The sequence below is a fragment of the Sebastes fasciatus genome, chromosome 2, assembly GCF_043250625.1.
Source record: "Sebastes fasciatus isolate fSebFas1 chromosome 2, fSebFas1.pri, whole genome shotgun sequence".
Lineage (NCBI taxonomy): Eukaryota > Metazoa > Chordata > Actinopteri > Perciformes > Sebastidae > Sebastes > Sebastes fasciatus.
The window spans coordinates 30,862,001-30,883,190 of NC_133796.1; the positions used below are offsets into that span (position 1 = coordinate 30,862,001).

The following is a 21,190-nucleotide window of genomic DNA, read 5'->3' on the forward strand; positions in this document are numbered from 1 at the left end:
AGTCATTTGCAGCGGCAAAATGAAAGGAGTTATGACCAAACACAGTACGGACTTTTGGAATGATGAGCCTAATGAAGTCACTGGATCTTAAACGGCGATTGCTGTCGGAAATGTGCAGAAGATTGGAGAGGTAGTCTGTCTATCTATCTATCTATCTATCTATCTATCTATCTATCTATCTATCTATCTATCTATCTATCTATCTATCCATCTATAATGACGTCACCTCTAGTGACCAACAGGAGGCGGTATAGTAGTTCACTAGCGGACCTGGAACAGGAAGGCGCAGTGCATTCTGGGACTCCTAGTTCTCCGTGTAGACGGCTGAGCTTGATAACACCGCGAAGAACAAAAACAAGAACATTTAACACCGAAAATAAAACACCGGCCTCGAACCCAGCATAAACACCCGCTCCGCATGCTCCTAATCCGGATACATCCAGCTGGATCCAGTCACCGTAGGAAGAACACCGTCTCACTTGTTCATCTCAAAGTAAAACAGGAAGCAGTAAGCGTTGTGGGACGTGTAGTTCCGCCTGTAGGCCACTGCTCTCACAACAACGCAATAGAATAAAGATATAAAACAACCTCCACGCCGTGCTGCTTAACGCCCCGGTGTTTGGTAGTCAACATGCCCGGGTTCACCTGCTGTGTGCCCGGCTGCTACAACAACTCTCACCGGGACCGGGACCTGCGCTTCTACACCTTCCCGAAGGACAGCACGCTGCGGGAGCTGTGGCTGCGGAACATCTCCCGGGCCGGGGTCAGCGGCTGCTTCAGCACCTTCCAGCCCACCACCGGGCACCGGGTATGCAGCGTGCACTTCAGCGGCGGGAGGAAGACCTACACCATCAGGGTACCGTCTCTGTTTCCTCTCCGGGGGGTGAACGAGCGGAGGAGCCGGAGAGGGAGAGGGAGAAAGGTGTCTGCTGCCGCCGCGGTGGTGTCTGCTAGTCCCGCCGCGGCAGCAGCAGCGACCTCCGGGATAGTGCTCGGTAGTGTGCTGGTAGAAGGAGCCGAGGGCAACGCAGGAGGAGAGGCGAGCGATGACAGCATCACCGTGGTGCAGATAGGCCAGAACGGGGAGTACCTGGGCACGGCTCGGCTGCCGGCTCAGTCAGAGGGGACTTGTTACACCGTGGGAAGCAACGACGAGCTCACACCGGACGACTCCTCCTCGGTGGAGACCTCGTCCACTGTTCACCAGCCGGTGGTGCAGTACGTCAGTGTGACCAGCAGCCCGCTGGACCACTCGTACTCTCTGACCACCGGCACCACGTCGGCCGAGCTGCTGCGGAAGCTGAACGAGCAGCGGGACATCATCGCCCTGATGGAGGTGAAGATGAAGGAGATGAAGGCGACCATCCGACAGCTGCGGGTGGCCGAGGCCAAGCTGCAGGAGGAGGTGCGGGAGCGGGACCGGCTGCTCTACGGGAACTCCGTGGCTTTCAGTGTCCGGAATAAAAAATGATCAACATCAACCGGAGACGACCCCCGTTACACAGAGACTCATGCTGCGTTACAAATCGCATACTTTTTATTTTTCCTTCAGTACATACTGCACCTGCCCTTACATAGTACATACTACTGTTGCATGCAGTATGCATAAAATTCATCATAACATTGCACAAACTTTGACCCTCTTGCTCATATATTCACTGCTCAGAGGAATGTGACCTGCTGTGCACTCCAATACTCATACTACCATACGATTTAGTATGCCAGAAAAGATTTGGTATATCCCAAAACATAGTATGTCAAATGCACTATTTTTTCCTGGCTATTTTGACCCACAATCCTCTGCACAGCAGATATACCAGCAAGAGGGTCAAAGTTCAAGGTGCAATGTTTTGACAAAGTAGTATCTCCCAATTGTATGCATACTGTATGCAACAGTAGTATGTAATTTGTATGTGCAGCTGCAGTATGTACTAAAAGTAAAAAGAAAAAGTATGTGATTTGGAAAATCACATACTTTTTCTTTTTACTTCTAGTACATACTGCAGATGCCCTTACAAAGTACGTACTGTTTCATGCAGTACGCATACTACTTAATCATAACATTGCACCTTGAACTTTTGACCCTCTTGCTCATGTATCCCCTGCACAGAGGATTGTGGGTCAGAATAGCCAAAAAAGCATGCTGGCTTGCATACTGCAAGATGTGACCGGGTGTAGTAGGACATCCTGGTATTTTTGGCATACTGTTATGCGTACTGCATGCAGCACTACACAGCTGCAGTATGTACTAAAAGTAAAAAGAAAAAAAATGCGATTCGGAACGCACCCGCAGACTAACGGAGCTGACACCAGACTGCAGATCCAGACCCTATTTTGTATAAAAACTACGAACGATGACAATTTATTTTCAACAAGTAGAGCTGGTTTTTCATCAAACAAGTTGGCTGGCTATAGTTTATGTAGCTGTTTTAATAATAACATCATTGCTAATTACTTATAAACATGCATAGTCCATCACCAACACCAATAATACACATTTTATTCATTCAACTAGGCCAGGGGTCAGCAACCTTTACTATCAAAAGAGACATTTTAGATAAACTGATGGGTGAAAACATCAACAGGAGACGACCCCCGTTACAGAGACTCAGGCTACGTTCCAAATCTCATACTTTTTCTTTTTACTTCTAGTACGTACTGCAGCTGCCCTTACAAAGTACGTACTGTTTCATGCAGTACGCATACTACTAACTCATAACATTGCACCTTGAACTTTGACCCTCTTGCTCATATATCCCCTGCACAGAGGATTGTGGGTCAGAATAGCCAGAAAAGCATGCTGGCTTGCATACTGCAAAATGTGACCCGGTGCAGTAGGACATCCTGGTATTTTTGGCATACTGCATTTGACATATTATGTATTAGGACATAATAAATCTTTTTCTGGCATACTAAATAGTATGGTAGTATGGGTATTGGAACGCAGAGTACGTACTAAAGGCACAATGTCAGGCGTACTGCATGCAACACTACACAGCTGCAGTATGTACTAAAAGTAAAAAGAAAAAATATGCGATTTGGAACGCACCCGCAGACTAACGGAGATGACACCAGACTGCAGATCCAGACCCTATTTTGTATAAAAAACTACAAACGATGACAATTTATTTTCAACAAGTAGAGCTGGTTTTTCATCAAACAAGTTGGCTGGCTATAGTTTATGTAGCTGTGTTAATAATAACATCATTGCTAATTACTTATAAACATGCATGGTCCACTATCGTCATGTAGCCAAACCAACACCAATAATACACATTTTACTCATTCAACTAAGAGCCACATGTGGCTCTGGAGCCGCAGGTTGCTGACCCCTGACCTAAGACTTGCAGGTTTACACTGTACACTCTGTTTATAACCGGACTGACGATGAAGATGCTCAAAACTGCCTAGTTTCATAGAAAGTTTTCCTCTTTAAGATTTCTCTTACAGTGTTTTTATTTCCTTACTTTTTTAAATTAGGAGGTTGTTGCAAGAAAACACCTCACTGTAGATGTGCAGAGGTAAAGTATGCCAAGATGAAGCATCCATAAACAAAACACTATTCCTGGTACACTTTGTCAATGAAATACAACTCTACCAAGACTTTATCTGAGTTGCCTTTAAAAGTATTAAGTTGTTTTCCTTTTATTTTTTATGCTGAAGACATTTGACTTAAAGGAAGGGCACTCAAGATGTAATCTTATTAAATTGTGTTTCTTGAAGACATGCATTAAGTTACATTTGCTCAACCTTTTTAGGAAATCTTAAGGGAAGGTCAAAGAAAAACATTTTCTCAAGATACCTTATGCAACTTGAACATGTATGGTTTGTTCTATGAAACAGCGTCTGCTTGTTTCACTGTGATACATGATGTGTCTCCACACAGACTGCATTTCTCTGTCCTGTTCATGAGTGTTTTATGCACAGGATGTTACATACATTTCTGATTTTTTTTAACTTGGTCCGACAGCTATGCTCTCTGCTCTCATTTTGAAGTAAATTTCATTTTGAAATGGTGCTGATTCACGCTGAATAATTTCTCAATTTGTGATTTTGTCCAGTGTCACAGTAACAAAGTAGTGGGTCAGAAGATTTTGGAGTATTTTTATTGCTTTTACCTTCAAGTTGAGGGTTTTTAGCTCAACCTACCTGTCAGGGGCTCTTATTTGGACTTTTTCCGAGGAAAGAAGAGCAAATTTTGGATTTCCAGTAACTTAAGCATTAGGGGTATTTCTTCCAGCGGTGTTGAGTTGTTTAAAAAGTAAGACAGTTAGCATCATATCAAATCCTCAATCATAAAGACTTGTGATGGGAACGAAACATGAACTCAAATCTCAGCGTTGCTGCTGTTTTCTACACCTACTGGGTGCTTAAAGCCTCACTCAACATTTACTCTATCAGTGTTAAGAGAGTGTCCTGATGAAGATATTGCCTTATTAAGATGTGATAAATGTGATTAGAGCTGCAACGATTAATTGAGTAGTTGTCAACTACTCAATTAATCGGTTGAGTAATTTTTTAAGAAAAAAAGTCAAAATTCTGATTCCAGCTTCTTAAATGTGAATATTTTTATAATAAATAATTATATTTATTTACTCCTCTAGGACAGTAAACTGAATATCTTTGAGATGTGGGCAAAACAAGACATTTGATGATGTCATCTTGGACTTTGGGAAACAGTGGTCGACATTTTATAGACCAAACAACTAATTGATTGATCGAAATAATAATCAACAATGGAAATAATTGTTATTTGCAGCCCTTGATGTGATGAAGTGTGATACCCGTCATTTTAACTTTCTTCTGAATATATTACGTGTACTTGGAGTTACTTGTTGAGAAACAACGAAAAGGCACTGATACTCCTGTTTAGGTCTCAGTGAGGTAGGGCTGACCCGAATGCTTCGTTGCCATGGTAAATTCCAAATTAGTATTTGAATGCTTCAGTTTTTTTTTTCATTTTCTATATATATATACATGTGTATATATATATATATATATATTATGTAAGTATCTAAGTATGTATATAAGTGTGTAATAATGTATAAATTCCAAAATAGCCCATGAAATAAGGAATAATCACACATTATTTATATTCAACATGAATTATTATTAGTTATTCTCAGATGAATATGGAGACAGACAGACAGAAGAACATGTCAGTCTGCTGCACCTCACCGCAAAGCTTTGAATACCTTTGAATATTTCTCACCGAAGCTTCAAAGCCCAAAAAAAATGGCATTCAGGACAGCCCTACAGTCAGGATTGTAATTTAGGGTTAGCTTTATTATGGATTTACGCAAGGATTACTGTAGCTGATTAATTAATGAATTGGTTAGGCTGTAAAATGTCAAAAAAGAATGAAAAGTGGCCATTAGAAGATACCAGAGGAGAAAATGATGTCCTCTGATTGCTTCTTTTGGTCAACAGTTTTAAAAAAAAATGATTGATAGTTTTTAAAGCAACAATTTGTCACATTTGAGAAACCATATCCAGTAGGTCTGCAACTAACGATTATTTTCATTATCGATTAATCTGTAGATTATTTTCTCGATTAATTAATTAGTTGTTTGGTCTATAAAATGTCAGAAAATGGTGGAAAATGTCCATCAGTGTTTCCCAAAGTCCTAGATGACGTCCTCTAATGTCTTGTTTTGTCCACAGCTCAAAGATATTCAGTTTACTGTCATAGAGGAGTAAAGAAACCAGAAAATATTCACATTTAAGAAGCTGGAATCAGAGAAATAATACTTTTTTTCTTGAAAAGTTATTCTAACTGATTAATCAATGATCAAAATAGTTGCCGATTAATTTAATAGTTGACAAGTGATCGATTAATCGTTACAGCTCTAATATCCAGCAAGCTATTTTTACATCATAAATGGATTGTATGATATGATATGGATTGTTTTCCATAGGTTGATAGCAGACAGTAGAAACAAGCTGTAAAATGTGTCACTCTGATTTTCACCCTCTAGATGGCGGTGGCATAAAGCTTGAAGAGCAGGAGGTTTTGCTCCTGTCTATATGGCCTAATTTGCTTTATGTGTGTGTGTGTGTGTGTGTGTGTGAGCAGCTTGGATGGTCATTTGCTTAATTGTTACTGATATTAAAGCGGTGAAATGTTGAACGTCTTAATGTGATTGTAAAGCTGTAACGCAGTCACCCAACCCAAACTTAAAATCCGTCATTTTGAACACCTGCCGTGATAATTTGTCACATGAAGCAGAGAAAGAGGGAGAGAGGGAAGAATGGATAGATAGAGCATTGGAGAGAGAACGAGGATCCAGATCCTAATCTCATCTGGATTTATTTTTTTTTTACTCCCAACAGTGTTGCATAATGCCTTAATCCAGTGCTGTCGATCAAACTTACACAACTCCATCTTCCTTTCTCTATAGCTGCTGCCATTCAACAGCCGTCTTTACATTCACACCAAACAACAGCTCATTGTGTCACATTGTGTCGTAGTTTGAGAGTAATTCTGTAATGTGAATGAAGTAAAACAGTGGGAGCAATATGTGATCCTGAAATCCAGACTAGGTACATACAGTATAGACAGTATTTCTGTGCCTTGAAAAAAAGGTTGCCATTATTTAAACTCTCTTTAGGGCTTATTATTCATAGTATTTTGCTAACAAAACAGGCTGAGAAGAATGACAGTTTTGTTGTTTTAATTACTAGTTATATTTAGAAAATGTGTAACTGTGTGACACTGTACAACATGTTTCTCTAAATAGAATATGTGACATGCTGAACATGCCTTTTGCAATTATATCTATCTGTCTGTTAAACTGTCCACCTAAAACGTTTGTGGGTGTTTGACCTTTTTGTAGCACATGATTCTAGAGCAGTAATGGGCATTCATGTGCCTCAGACTTGTCTTGTTCTTGAGCTTTTTTTGTTTGCAAAGATCATAATAGACACATTATTTTCTTGCTCCATGTATACCAACATTCATATATGTGTGGTTCTGCTTCATTTTGAGCCATGTACAATACCATGAATTGACACGTTTAAAATGGTTGTTTTATCTACCCTGATAAATATGTCATACACTAAAATGAATGAAGCTTTCAGGTTGCTTTAGGTTTGGGCCTTACTTATTCCTTCACCAGATATTTACTGATTTAAATCAAAATTCTGCAAGTTGCAGTATTAGTATTTTATTTAGACAGAGTTTGTAACATTTAACATTGAAAAACTTTAGCTTCTTTTGTTAAATTAATACAAAAATATCATGTAGAAAAATATGTTCATCCTTTTCAAAGTAATGTGTCAGAAACAAATGTTATTATAAAAATTCAAACACTCATCCGTAGGGAGCATAGATAGTGTCTAGATAATATCCATATTTTCTTGTCTTTTACCACCCTTTTATTTCTAACATCAAAATGGGTTACTATTGGAATGCATCGAAACCACAGATTGTTTGGCAAAATATCACTGTAACTGTACACATACACTTGAGTGACTTTGATATATAGGCTATGTCCCTATAACTTGATTTTTAATAATACATCTAGCATAAACCATCAATATATGAATGTTTCTGCATTTGGCACCAATTTCTGAGCACTGTGGTCCAAGAAAACATGTGAGTGAAGTTATCAGACCAAGAAAGTCGTACATGGAGCAACTGGAAAGTGTCAGAACAGATCCTATGTTGAACTACTTGTGCAATGAACCCACCAGGTAAGACAACCATTGGTCAGGGATGAGAGCTAGTTCTTTGGTTGAGCTGAGAGGACGGCTGTAGTAAAAATACTGTATAGAAACAGGGACAATAAGATAACACCTTTCCTCTTGCAAAACATAATGATGAGGATGGATCACGTGCTTCAGAGTGACAAATACAGTACCTTTGCATGATGAGTTGCACTGCGTTGCCAAAAGTATGTGAGGTTGACCACTGATGTTGGGCAATAAGGCCTCACAGTCGGTGCTCCAGTTCATGTGATAGGTGCTGGATGAGGTTGAGGTCAGACTGGGAAAACCATTAACTATATTTTTCCTTTAATGACCTTGATTTGTGGATTTAAAATTAAAACAGTAAAACGCCAAACATTTGACATAAATTTGGAAGCACAAGATTATCTAAAATATCACTGAACACAGCAGCATAAAGATTGAGCTCAAAGCTAGGGTTGGTAATCTTCTTAAAAAAGTTTTGTTATATCTGTGGTAATTCTTTACATCCCGACAGCAATCAATAAATCAAAAGCTCTGACAAAAAAAAGAAAAAAATCTGGTATCCATGGCTGTCACAGGACTGTAATAAATCCGTCCAATTATTACATTCGGCTACCTGCCTTTGCACTCATTGAGCGTCATCGGAGTCTTCCGCAAGCTGCTAGCTTGACAGCTGTGAGTACTAACAATAGCCATGTCCGTTGTTACCTTCATTATGATATGTTTATGTTCTTAATGATAATTTTGGGGGAGTGGCTTTAGAGGGAGGCCTGAAGGGACGGACTGTCAGTCAGGGCTGTAGTCAAGACGTACTTAACTTAATCGAGTCCAAGTCAAGTCTGAGTCAAGAACAAGTCCAGTCAAGTCCGAGTCAAGATCAAGTCAAGACCGAGTCCAATAAGGCACAAGTCCAAGACAAGTGCAAGACTTCAAAAGTAGAATAGGAGCCAGAGCTTTCAGCTATCAAGCTCCTCTCCCGTGGAACCAGCTCCCAGCTTCAATCCGGGAGTCAGACACCCTCTCCCCATTTAAGAGTAGGCTTAAGACTTTCCTCTTTGATAACGCTTATAGTTAGGGCTGGCCCAAGGCTGGCTCAGGCTGCCTTGGACCAGCCCCTAGTTATGCTGCTATAGGCCTAGACTGAAGGGGGACTTCCTATGACACACTCTCTCCTTTTCTCCCTCTCCATCTGTATGAATTCATGTCTATGAATGCATGTTACTAACTTGATTTCATCCCTGGAATCTTTGTGCTTTCTCACCTCGCATGTATCCATATCGCATGGTTACACCTGGGTCGTGGTTGCGTCTGCTCGAGGTTTCAACCCGTTAAAGGGGAGTTTTTTCTTGCCACTGTCGCACCAAGTGCATGCTCATGGGGGATCTCTTGTTTGGTCTCTAAATTATAGAGTACGGTCTAGACCTGCTCTATTTTACAAGCGTCTCAAGATAACTTCTGTTATGATTTGACGCTATATAAAAATCAATTGAATTGAACTGAATTGAAAAAAGTGGTTTCAAGACCAGACTCGAGACTTAAAACTTGAGTACTACAGCCCTGCTGTTAGTGTTTCCGACTTGGAGACTTTCTTGCTAGATTTGGGGACTTTTGGAGCTAGTGCTGCTAGCTACTTTCATTGGAAAAGATTGGCAACACTGGGCTCGGTTTTTCGGTTGGATCATTTTTAAAATCTAGTGTACTCTCGTTAAGCCCTGTGATAGTCTGGCGACCTTTCCAGGGTGTACCCCGCCCTCGCTCAATGTCAGCTGAGATCGGCTCCAGCCCCCCCGCGACCCTGAAAAGGATAAGCGGTTACAGATAATTGATGGATGGATGGATGGATGGATGAACTGTTGTTAGTTTCTTAAGATTACCAACCCTAGCTTTAATTAGAACTACTGTAAGGGTCCAAACAATGAAAAAACAGCCCCAGAATGTCCCTCAATAGTACACTGAAGTATGAAGCCATACCCCCGGCATCCTAAGCATACGGTTACATCAACATGTAACAACAAGAAAAGTCCCAAGAACTCAAATATCTCTGAAAATGTGTCAACATAGAGTGGTGTTTCACAGACACATCACATCCAGCTTGATTGATCCTGAGCACATCTGTAAGGAAAGAATGTAAAGAAAGCAGATGTTTTCAGGAAGACTCACAGCTGGCCAAGGTTCCCATGATGTATTGATTCGGGGCAGTGGCCTCAGATACAGGCAGATTATTCTGCAGTTAATGGTTATTTTAAGCTGCAGATTAACAATGGGTTACCATTACTCCTGTGTCAGTATACAGATGTGAACCAGGACTTATACTAATGCACGGAGTGTGAGCCATCTGGGGTGCGTAGCAGGGGATTTATAGGCCAAGAGGAAGAGGAAGGGGATGTAAGACAGACGCTCAGGTCAGAAAAGTTGGTAATAAGGTGGTTTACAAACACATATTAAAAACAGGGTCTGCATGTGTCGCTGTCCAATCTTTAGTTCAGTGTTTAACACATATAACACTCTTGAATAACCCCTCGACCACATAGCTGTGGATGACTCTCATGGGTTGCTGCTATTCTCAGAGGGCGCTTTGCGTCACTGTTGGACTCCCAGGTGAGCCGGATTCTCTTATCCTCAGTGGGACGTCATCCATCTGTCCACATGAAAAAGAAAATCCTCCTGACACTTCTGGTCATGTTTCCTTCTACTGTCTTTTGTGACAAACTCCTTGTTCAATAGTAAGACCAGTAGGTAAATGTGTGTGTGAACAAGGCAGAGATGGTAATAGATTATGATATAATGATTTCTTTGTGTTTCAAATAAATGCACTAAATACTAAAGACCGGAAATGAGAACACTAATCCAGTGTGCAGTGTTGTGATGCTGTCATTGGTCTGCTGCCTCCAAGCTCTCCATGGCTCTCACCTCGTGCCCCTCCCTGGTGCACATGCATGCACACACACACACACAGCATCCTCTTACTCCCTGCGATGCATCGGCCCCTTTCACTGTTAATCCAGCCGGGTTGTGCCTCTGTGCCTTTCTGTACTTTTGCAATCTGATGAATTCCCAACGGATGACAGAACGCATCACATTTTAAAGCAGCAACTTTGGACTCGTTGGACTCACAGTCAGTGGGAGCTTCGCATCAGAGCCTCTGATTCAGTGGAGGGACTCAGCTACACGGGACGATGAAGTCCCCACCAGGCACGGCGACTATGCTGCTGCCCATCGCTCTCTGCCTCAGTAAGGATGTCTCTTTAATATGTTGTCTGTGTGTGCTGATTATGTGCATTTAAGTAATCTTGAAAAAGTTTGTAAGAGCTGAGTTTGCTCTGGTCTGTACTATGCTGTGTACACTCTTACTGGTTTTACGGTTCTCCTGTTTGTATATCTTGAAACTCAGGTTGATCAGAGGAATTTCAGCAGGTTGGTCAGAAAAGTCCCAAAGTAGTTAAGATGGCTGATAAAGGATATTTCATTTAGCTTGTTCTGAAATTGAGGAGAGGCGGGTTTTACAAATGCACTTACCTTAATGAAATGCTCACTGACTGTCCCCTCATGTTCTGATGCTCTCTCTCCTAACGTGTGTGTGTGTTAGTGTGTGTGTGTGTATGTGTGTGCATTTGGTGTACAACATCATATATTTAGGTGTAAATTCTGCTATCTATTTGTTTTTGAGGATATTTGAGTAAATACAACCCTTTTCATGAATGGAACACTTGTGGTTGTGAGATTTAGATCAATGACGATGACTTTTGAATTTTCTAAAGATAATTTTGAAATGTTTTGCAGCAAAATCATGTTACAAAATTATTGTGGGATGAGCAAAAAAAATAACAATCCTGATAAAATACAGACAAGTAAAAGCAGGCAAATACAACTAGAATAAACAACAACAAAAAAACAATGTGTATTCATACGTGATTAATAAACTCCTGAGGTAAAAGCTGAATCACGACTAGTCAGTATCGTCTCTCTGAGGCATATAGACAGGAGCCAGGTCTGGGTATATCTAAAAAAAATGGGAAAATAAGATCTAAAAGATAAAGATAGCCAAGATACAGTAGATCAAATAAATCACCCATTGATATATTAAGTCAAATATAAAGAAGAGACATATTCAAATCATTACAATAATGCATATTTATTAAAGTGAGAAGATGATTTTAAAGATGAAATTAACTTTCAGGTACTTGGTACTCAGGTACAAAGGTTGGCCGGCCTCTGGTTTTTAAACCATGTGGCTAAAAGTATGTGGACACCCCTGTACCCTTTAGGTCTGGGGCTGTTTTTCATGTATTGGACACTTTTAGTTACATTTAAAGCTGCAGTAGGCAGAATATATTTTTAGCATCATTCTATAATAACCTTTCAGCATATTGTAATTCGGGTGCTCTGAGAGAAAATTAGACTTCTGCACCTCCTCATAGCTCTGTTTTCAGGCTTTAAAAAACTGGAGACTAGTGACTGGAGACTTTGGCCAATCACAGGTCATTTTAGAGAGAGCGGTCCTATTGGCTGTTCAATCAATCACTCGCGACAAACGGTCAAGCGCTGATCAAATATGAATCAATATTATGTTACTTTAAAGCCTATTTCTCGCCTCAAATGTTTTCAGAAACATCTTGTAGTGTACTGTTTAGCTGTAAAATGAGAACTTTTGTGACCCGGCTGGGGGGTGGTGCTTGGTATTTCCTCAACTGATCTCAACATGGCTGCCGGGTCACAAACTTTCTGTACAGTAACAGTACACTACAAGATGTTTCTGAAAACATTTTACGCTAGACATAGGCATTACAGTAACAACATATTGATTCATATCTGATCAGCGCTGCCTAGTTTGACCGTTTGATCGGAGTTTGCGAGTGATTGACAGCTGCTCAGAGACGGCAGGTTACAGCTCGGCTCTGATTAGTTGTTTTCCTCCGGTCTGTGAAATCTTGCAGATGCCATTAGGAGCACCGGAGGACACCAGAGGCACATGATTATTTTTCAGATTAGCTGTCTCATGCATGACTGTCAGGATATAGTAACCAGTTTATAAAAATATATTTTTTTAATCATATTTGCTCCAATTCTACCCACTGCTGCTTTAAAGGAAATATTAATGCTTCAGCTCACAGTGATATCTTTGAAAATATTGGCAAAATTGGCAAAATTGTGGCAAAAGTTTGGGTGATGCAAAGACAGTGTAAACTGAGTACATACACATAATGTTTATAGGTACTGGATCAGACGACAAACTAAAGGTAGAAGTTGGATAAAATATCTGCACACACGTACTGATGGCTACAAATAAATATCTGACTTCTGCCAGTAGTTTGGTGAAGTCCCGAGATTCATAAAGAAATGAATATCCATGGTTTTGGAGTGAGATGTAATATTACACATACTTTAGCCATATAGTGCACCTCTGACCCTGGAACAGCTTACCCAAGGCTGCTGACAACTCGATGTGTCCACAGATGTCTTCAATGCCAACAACAAAGAAACTGTGTGGGTCCCATTCACAAGAACAGATCTACCAATTGACAACTCAAACACACCTCCACAGCCTCACGTACTGATCGGGTTAATGCACAAATGTCCTCTCTTCCAGTCAAACCTTGATTCACACCTTTTCAGGCGTGTTTCAGTGACTCAAACCAGGTTCAGACGTGTTATGTATGAGCCGGTAGATGCTCTCAGACAGCCCACACAAGGTTTTGTAGTCGTACGCTGAATTTGGCTTTGAGGTTGTGTAATCCCTCCAGATGAATGGGATCCTGCATACTATGCTCATATGTCTGTATTTGTTTGATCCATCTAAGCACCAGATGGATCATGTCTCTATAAACATATACACATCGTGTTTCACTCCACAAGATGAAATCCCCGACCCAAAGAATCTAGTGGTTTTATTTCTCTCTCATTCCCAACTCATCTCAATACACATTCATTTATTTTCATAAAACGGTCTCAATATAGTGTTTTTCTTCCTCTTCCTCTCCACTATAGGCCTCGTCCCGGTGGGTTTCGGAGCTGCAATTCCTCCTTCATGTGATTCCATCTACAAGAGTTTTGCTCAGTGTTTACTCACACTTGGAGACAGTCTGGTGGAAAATCAAAAAGACCAGAACACACAGGACATTGATGCAATCTGCAGGTGTGTGTCTGCCTATCACTGTGGTAACCGTCCAGTCTGTCTTGAAGCAACTTGTTCAAATTGTTAAAGTTATAACCCTTAAAGCTGCTCTAATGATTAGTCGTATTGGTCCCGCTAGTGATGTGGCGCTGGGATGGTAGTGTCAGTCGGTCCACCACTTTGGTCAACAACTGTTAGATGGACGTCCATGAAATTGTGCACTGACATTCATGGTTCCCAGAGGATGAATCAAACCCATTTTAGTGATCCTCTGAATTTAAATTTAGTGCCACCATGCAACACAGTCTCATCCCAAGTTGTCACATACTGTCGCTTTGTCAGACCCCTAGGCGTCACTTTTAGGTCGCAGTAAACACACTTAATGTTGTGAATAAACAAAAACACTTATAGTTAGGTTTAGGAAAAAACGACATGGTTGGGCTTAAAATGACTACGTTTGTACAGTAACAATGATACGTAACGTACATGAACATGAACGAACAGCTGATTGTAACATGTAAGTAAAACGTGACGCATGGGACATGAACTGCGTTGTTGGGCCCATCCACCTCCCCTCCCGCCCGCACACTTTAAACTATGTCACCACAGCACTTTCACTGAGCGTTTAATATTGACGCAGATGGGTTTACATTGTTGTTAATGGAAAGCCCGGTGCGTCTCTTAAAGACGCTAAAGGGTATCTTGTGCGGTGTTAACGTCGTATCGGTACGGCCATGACAAAGCTTCTGTATTTGACGCCCTGGGATTGAGAACGGGCTGCACCATGAGTTTGACACTTTTGTATTTCAGTGAAATGTCTCAACAACGATTGGATGGATTGCGATGAAATACCTGCAAAACTAATTAAACTCCCATCAGCTTCAGCTGTTCTTTCTGTTTTGTGCTAATGAGCGAATGTTAGCATGCTAACATCATGCTAAACATTACACCTGCTTGTCAGCATGTCTGCATTGTCATCGAGAGCATGTTAGCATGCGGATGTTAGCATTGAGCTCAAAGCACCAAGTACAGCCTCACAGAGCTGCTAGCACGGCCGTAGACTCTTAAGTCTTGTTATATTCACTATAGGCCCTTTTCAGAGCAGCCATTTTGACATGTCATATCAGGGTAAACAGGTGTAATTGAATTAATTATGGTCCTGTCGTATTTAGTGTCACAGCCATTCCAGTGAGCCAGCATGCACAATACCAGAGCCCTGGCCCACCTCACTGGATCAGGGCCATAATTAATATTGTTAATTACACCTGTGTTTACCAGGCAATGACGTGTTAACATGGCTGCTGTGAAAGGGGCATATAGATGTAACGTGAGAGCATTATCACCTGACTCAGCAGGGTTACAGAGTCTTTTAACTCATTGTTTTGGGTTTATGGCCCACAACTTTATTGTTCTGATTCAGACTCTCCGGTCTCATCAGCCTCATTTCCTTTCCTTTCTCTATTAAAAAACATGATGCAATGCAACACTCTTCTTCTGTTGCTTTTCTGCCAGAGTAGCTGCAGCATGTTTACTGGAAATCTCTATGGAGCTGGATTGTTAAAACTCACTTGCCATTATCACCAGTAACCACAGGTGTTAAGATTATAATTTATAGGACCAGTGTGTAGGGGGAGCTATTGGCAGAAATGGAATATAACATTAATAACTATGTTTTCTTAATAATAGTTTTCTGATAATAAGAATCCTGTTTTCGTTCTCCTTAAAATGAGCCGTTTATATCTACATAGGGAGCGGGTCCTCTTCACTGAGCCGGCCGCCGTGTTTCTACAGTAGCCCAGATCGGACAAACCAAACACTGGCTCTAGATAGGGCATGTTTTCACGTTTTTGCGTCATCCACCGTAGTTCTCCCACACGCTTGGCACATGGGGGGGAAGATTCAGTTGGCTGTAATCTGCAACCTCACCACTAGATGGCGCCAGATGGTACACACTGCACCTTTAACAAAGCAATTTAACACCAGACTGGAAAGTCTGCTTCTGTTGCTTGACCCAACAGGGATGTCACAGAGTCCTGCAGTACACCTGTACATCCCTACATCAATGTGAAGGGTTAAACCACTCAGGGTCTTTATGAGTGTTCATTTTCCTTTGACATTTGCTCAGGTGTTACCCATATGTTCTCTCATCACTGTATTATTGTACCCTGTCTGTATCCTACCTTGCAGTCATTACATTTCTACACTGACATGTCCTTGTGTCCTGGTTTCTTGAAGGTCCTGGAATGCGTTCCATGTTTGTGCAAACTCAGCGCTGGCCGGCTGTCCTGGAGAAGCCGCCGCCGTCTGGGAGTCTCTAAGACAAGAGTCCAGGAAGACGCAGTTCTCTGGAAACCTCTACGACATGTGTGCCAGTCGCACCACCCTCCCACCCAGCACTGTGCCTGCACCCCAGAGCCCACCCACCTCCGACCAGACCAACCAGGAAACACTGAAAGGGCAGACGGACAAGCACAGCCCCACCTTCAGCTCACTGCTGTTCCCTGCATGCAGCACCTTAATACTTCTGATCAGGAGTTAGTTAACCCATGAAGTCTTTTAATGAGACAGCTGGTCGTCAGCGTCCTGCTCCCCCTGCTATCATGTAAACACCCTTCACAAGTCAGACTCATAATATCGATCCAAAAATCAAAATGTAATATTTGGTTCAGTGTTTCTTACCTGGACAAGGTGGAGCCTCTATTTAGGCATTAAATAAAGAACAATATGTTGAGATTATCCCTTGCCTTGCTCTCAGAAAGAAGCTGACAAAGAAGTTGCTTTCATTCTGTCATAAATGAATGAATGGAGCATAGATGAATGGGTGATTGATTGTGATTAAGTTCACATTGTCTACTATCGTTGGTCATATTTCATAGGCTGGAGTGACAAACAGTTAATAGCAAGAGAAGAAACAGGCTCATGAGATCAAGTAAGCTGAATGACAAATGTCAGTTAAATTAAATATATAAGCTAATATTTATTGTAAACACTTTATTTTTTTCACTGCTGCAGTACATCAGTAATACTGCATGATTCTTTTTTTTTTTTTTTTTTAGGACAAAAGAGATTTAAGGGATGCCAGGTGTTCAGATGTGCTTGTGATCCAATCAAAACTGTGTTTTTGTACAGTTTAATTCATCACCCTGTTTGACCGGTTTAATATCAGATGAGAGATTTCGTGCAGTGTGTGTATGATGTCATCACTTGTTTATGTCATTTCATGATGTGACCCTACCAGTGGTTTTCCAGTCCATCTTCAGGCAGTTATATCTTGCTTTTTCTTATCTGAACTATTACGTACAGTAAAGTTTCACTTCACTTTATGCATCCCCTGTGGGGCAATTAAAAAGGATACAGAGCACACACATATCAGTAAAATTAAGTAATAATTACAAATAATTACAAAGAACAACAAGTCAACCCTGTTTTACGGGAAAGAGCATAAATAGCACGACATTACAAGGACATTCCGCCTGTCATGAGGACGCATTTTAGGTGTTTCGTGTGTCATTTGTACGCCACGCAACTAAACTACAGTAATGTCCACAGTTAGATCCAGGCAACAAAACCACTTAGTTAGGTTTAGGAAAAACGTCATGGTTGGCCTTAAAATAAGCACGTAAACTAAATAAAATATGAACAGAAACAGCGTAACATAAGTCACTAAAAATGTGACAAACATCACTAAAAAACACGTCACTAATGTAACTTTAAAATAAAAAACTCGAACTCTGATCGTCTGGTTAAAAGTCCGGTGTTGGTTGGTCCCCACCCGTCCACCCGCAATAAGCAGTCTTTCTCTCAGTGTTTTTATTCTACGTCACTATCACTGAGCGTAGCATGTTTACGCAGATGCGTTTACATTGCAGTCAGTACAGGTACTGACTAAATGGCTTACAAATGACACGCTAAAAGCAACAAAGGCGTTCTTATTGCACGCTAAATGCCTTGCGCATTATCATTATCATTATCATTGTATAACTTTTCTTTGTTACTGAGCTGTTATGCAATCACAGACTGCATTTGATTCATTGGTTTTCACCTTACCAATTTATTTGCTGTATTATTTTCTGTTGTTTATTTTTGGTTATTTGCATTTTTCAGTTTTTTTCACAGCGGTTTATAGAGTGATATATGCCTCGTTGTGTCACTCTGAATTTTAACCCAATAAAAACTTAAATTAAAGGTTTGCTGAAAAACATAACGCAGAGTTGTTTTCCTTAAATCGCATCTGTTACTTTTCTTGAAGTCATGGGTTTTTGTGTTAGTGGTGTGTGTGTGCCCCTGTGTGTGTGTGTGTGTGTGTGTGTGTGTGCGCCTGATGTGTGTGTGTGTGTGTGCCCGTGTAGCATTTTGATGCTCGCCTTTCCTCTTTCCCTTTATTTTCTTCTTAGCTCTTCTCAATCAAATCCTTAATTCTTCTTACATATGTCTCTCTCTAGTCTTGTCTATAGGATATCTAGAGGCACGCAGAGGTTAAAGTATCATTTTGAAGGAGACAGACAGATTTCCTCATGTGCTCTGTCTATTATTGTTTTACACAATATGCAAATTAACTGTAACTTTCCTAAAATAATAATAATCTGTTCTTTGTCTTCAGATGACATTAATTATTATTAATAATAATAATAATAATAATAATATATTAGATTTATATAACGCTTTTTAGTGATCTCAAAGACACTTAACATAGTCGAGGGGAAAACGGTGTGAGACAGACAGGAGACGAACGACAAAAAACAGGCGACATACACAGGCACAATCACATACATACACACGGACTGATGGGTAGGGGGAGGAAGGGGGCTACGGGTAAGCAGATGAAAAAAGATGTGTTTTGAGGCGGGACTGGAATATGGTGAGGGAATCGGAGTCTCTGATGAGATTGGGGAGTGAGTTCCAGAGCTTGGGAGCATTAATTACATAACTAACAATGTTTTGAGAAGAAATAAGTTGTAATAATAGGTTGCTTCTTACAGTAGTTTCTTCTTGGGGTTCCCAGGGACCCCAGTCGGTAGTCCTTGTATGTTAGATACTGTAGGTTGGTAGGATGAGGATTAAACACCTTGTGAGTCCTCACATTTATCTTTGGAACCACTCTCTCATCTCCTCTTTCCTCCACTGTTTCCTCAACTCTCCTCTTCTTTTTCAGCGATACAATCATTTCAGACTCTTGGTGAGTGAACTGTCAGTGTGATCAAAACTTATCCTACCAATACAGAACAATACCTTACATATTACCTGGAAGGGGGATGATATCTTAATACAGTAAGCTATAAGCAAGACATACAGAATACTGGATGTTTCTGTTAGATGAACACCAATTTTAAAATGTCTGTGAACACAAAGATTGAGAGATAATGAGATTTAAATATGCATTTGGATACCTTCACTGCACAGACAATGTAGCCGTAGTGTGCCAACGTGTAGTTCATTTAAATATGGCGTACTATCACACCATAAGGCCAGGCAAAAACGATGTAAATTTATGAACTATTATTGCCTCACCTGAACTCCTCTGGTTTGATACGCCAATGGCAAGAGGAAATGTTTTACTAAGTAACTGATATAAAACCTGGCATAAAACACAGGTAATAAGAAAACTCAAATGTAGCATTATCCACCTACATGTAGTCTTTAGTGTTTTTGCATCAGAGCAGCATTGTCAGAGTCCAAATGAAGTTATGTGAAGTGTCAGAGCTCCGTCTGTGAGCACACACAGCCGTGTACTTCTATATTTGTGAGGACACTCATTGACATAATGCATTCCCTAGCCCCTTACCCTAACCTTAACCATCACAACTAAATGCCTGACCCCAATCCTTACCCTAACCTAAACCTAATTCTAACCTAGACCTCAAAACCAAGTTTGAACTGTCAAACAGGCCAGATAGGCCAGATAGCTGTACAAGAACACACACACACAAAGTATACAGAGCACACACATATCAGTTAAGTAATAATTACAAAGAACAACAAGTCAACCCAGTTTTACGGGAAAGAGCATAAATAGCACGACATTACAAGGACATTCTGCATGTCATGAGGACGCATTTTAGGCGTTTTGTGTGTCATTTGTACGCCACGCAACTAAACTACAGTAATGTCCACAGTTAGGTCTAGGCAACAAAACCACTTAGTTAGGTTTAGGAAAAACGTCATGGTTGGCCTTAAAATAAGCAGGTAAACTAAGTAAAATATGAGTAGAAACAGCGTAGCATAAGTCACTAAAAACATGACAAACGTCACTAAAAAACACGTCACTAATGTAACTTTAAAATAGAAAAAACAGTCTTGAACTCTGATCGTCTGGTTAAAAGTCCGGTGTTTGTTGGTCCCCACCCGTCCACCAGCAATAAGCAGTCTTTCTCTCAGTCTTTTTATTCTACGTCACTATCTCTGAGCGTAGCATGTTTATGCAGATGCGTTTATATTGCAGTCAGTACAGGTACAGACTAAATGATTTACAAATGACATGCTAAAAGCAACAAAGGTGTTCTTGTTGCACGCTAAATGCCTTGTGCATTATCGTGTCATTAATACGTCTTTTCGGGCGAACGGGCTGAACAAGTATATGCTAAGTGCATAAGTCAGTGGTGGAAAGAGGGAGTGTGGGAAGTTTCCCAAGATTCATCCTTATAACATTAACAGTTGCTGTAATGTTATCAAATGTTGTATAACTTTTCTTTGTTACTGAGCTGTTATGCAATCACAGACTGCATTTTATTCACTGGTTTTCACCTTACTAATTTATTTGCTGTATTATTTTCTGTTTGTTTTTTTTGTTTATTTGCATTTTTCAGTTTTCACAGTGGTTTATAGAGTGATATATGCCTCGTTGTGTCACAACTTAAATTAAAGGTTTGCTGAAAAACACAACACAGAGTTGTTTTCTTTAAATCGCATCTGTTGCTTTTCTTGAAGTCATGGGTTTTTGTGTGTGTGTGTGTGTCTGTGTGCCTGTGTGCCTGTGCGCCCATGTGTGTATGTGTGTGTGCGCCTGATGTGTGTGTGTGTGTGTGTGTGTGTGTGTGTGCGCCTGACGTGTGTGCGTGTGTGTGTGTGTGTGTGTGTCTGTGTGCCTGTGTGCCTGTGCGCCCGTGTGTGTATGTGTGTGTGCGCCTGATGTGCGTGTGTGTGTGTGTGTGTGTGTGTGTGTGTACCCGTGTAGCATTTTGATGCTCGCTTTTCCTCTCGCCCTTTATATTCTTCTTAGCTCTTCTCAATCAAATCCTTAATTCTTCTTTCTTATGTCTCTCTCTAGTCTTGTCTATAGGATATTTAGAGGCAAGCAGAGGTTAAAGTATCATTTTGAAGGAGACAGACAGAGTTCCTCAGGTGCTCTGTCTATTTTTGTTTTACACAATATGCAAATTAATTGTAACG

At 40.7% G+C, this 21,190-nt stretch overlaps 2 protein-coding genes across 2 annotated transcripts; both read left to right on the forward strand.

Annotated features, from left to right (window-relative positions):
* Positions 1–263: 263 nt before the first annotated feature.
* thap11 (THAP domain containing 11) lies at positions 264–4,017 on the forward strand. Its single transcript, XM_074618870.1, has 2 exons — positions 264–1,913; positions 2,607–4,017. Exon 1 carries the CDS (start codon positions 632–634, stop codon positions 1,469–1,471), a length of 840 nt encoding a protein of 279 aa, XP_074474971.1. The 5' UTR covers positions 264–631; the 3' UTR covers positions 1,472–1,913; positions 2,607–4,017.
* A 6,379-nt stretch (positions 4,018–10,396) lies between these two features.
* nrn1lb (neuritin 1-like b) lies at positions 10,397–18,233 on the forward strand. The gene is made up of 3 exons (XM_074625977.1): positions 10,397–10,923; positions 13,678–13,825; positions 16,040–18,233. The coding sequence occupies exons 1-3, from the start codon at positions 10,869–10,871 to the stop codon at positions 16,341–16,343; spliced, it is 507 nt and encodes a 168-aa protein (XP_074482078.1). The 5' UTR covers positions 10,397–10,868; the 3' UTR covers positions 16,344–18,233.
* The last annotated feature ends 2,957 nt before the right edge of the window (positions 18,234–21,190 follow it).

Bases quoted from the DNA above. Each gene is read 5' to 3' on its own strand.
- thap11 (XM_074618870.1), top strand. From the start codon at position 632: ATGCCCGGGTTCACCTGCTGTGTGCCCGGCTGCTACAACAACTCTCAC.
- nrn1lb (XM_074625977.1), top strand. From the start codon at position 10,869: ATGAAGTCCCCACCAGGCACGGCGACTATGCTGCTGCCCATCGCTCTC. The intron at 10,924-13,677 runs GTAAGGATGTCT...TCTCCACTATAG, and splicing joins GCCCATCGCTCTCTGCCTCA to GCCTCGTCCCGGTGGGTTTC. The intron at 13,826-16,039 runs GTGTGTGTCTGC...GGTTTCTTGAAG, and splicing joins GACATTGATGCAATCTGCAG to GTCCTGGAATGCGTTCCATG.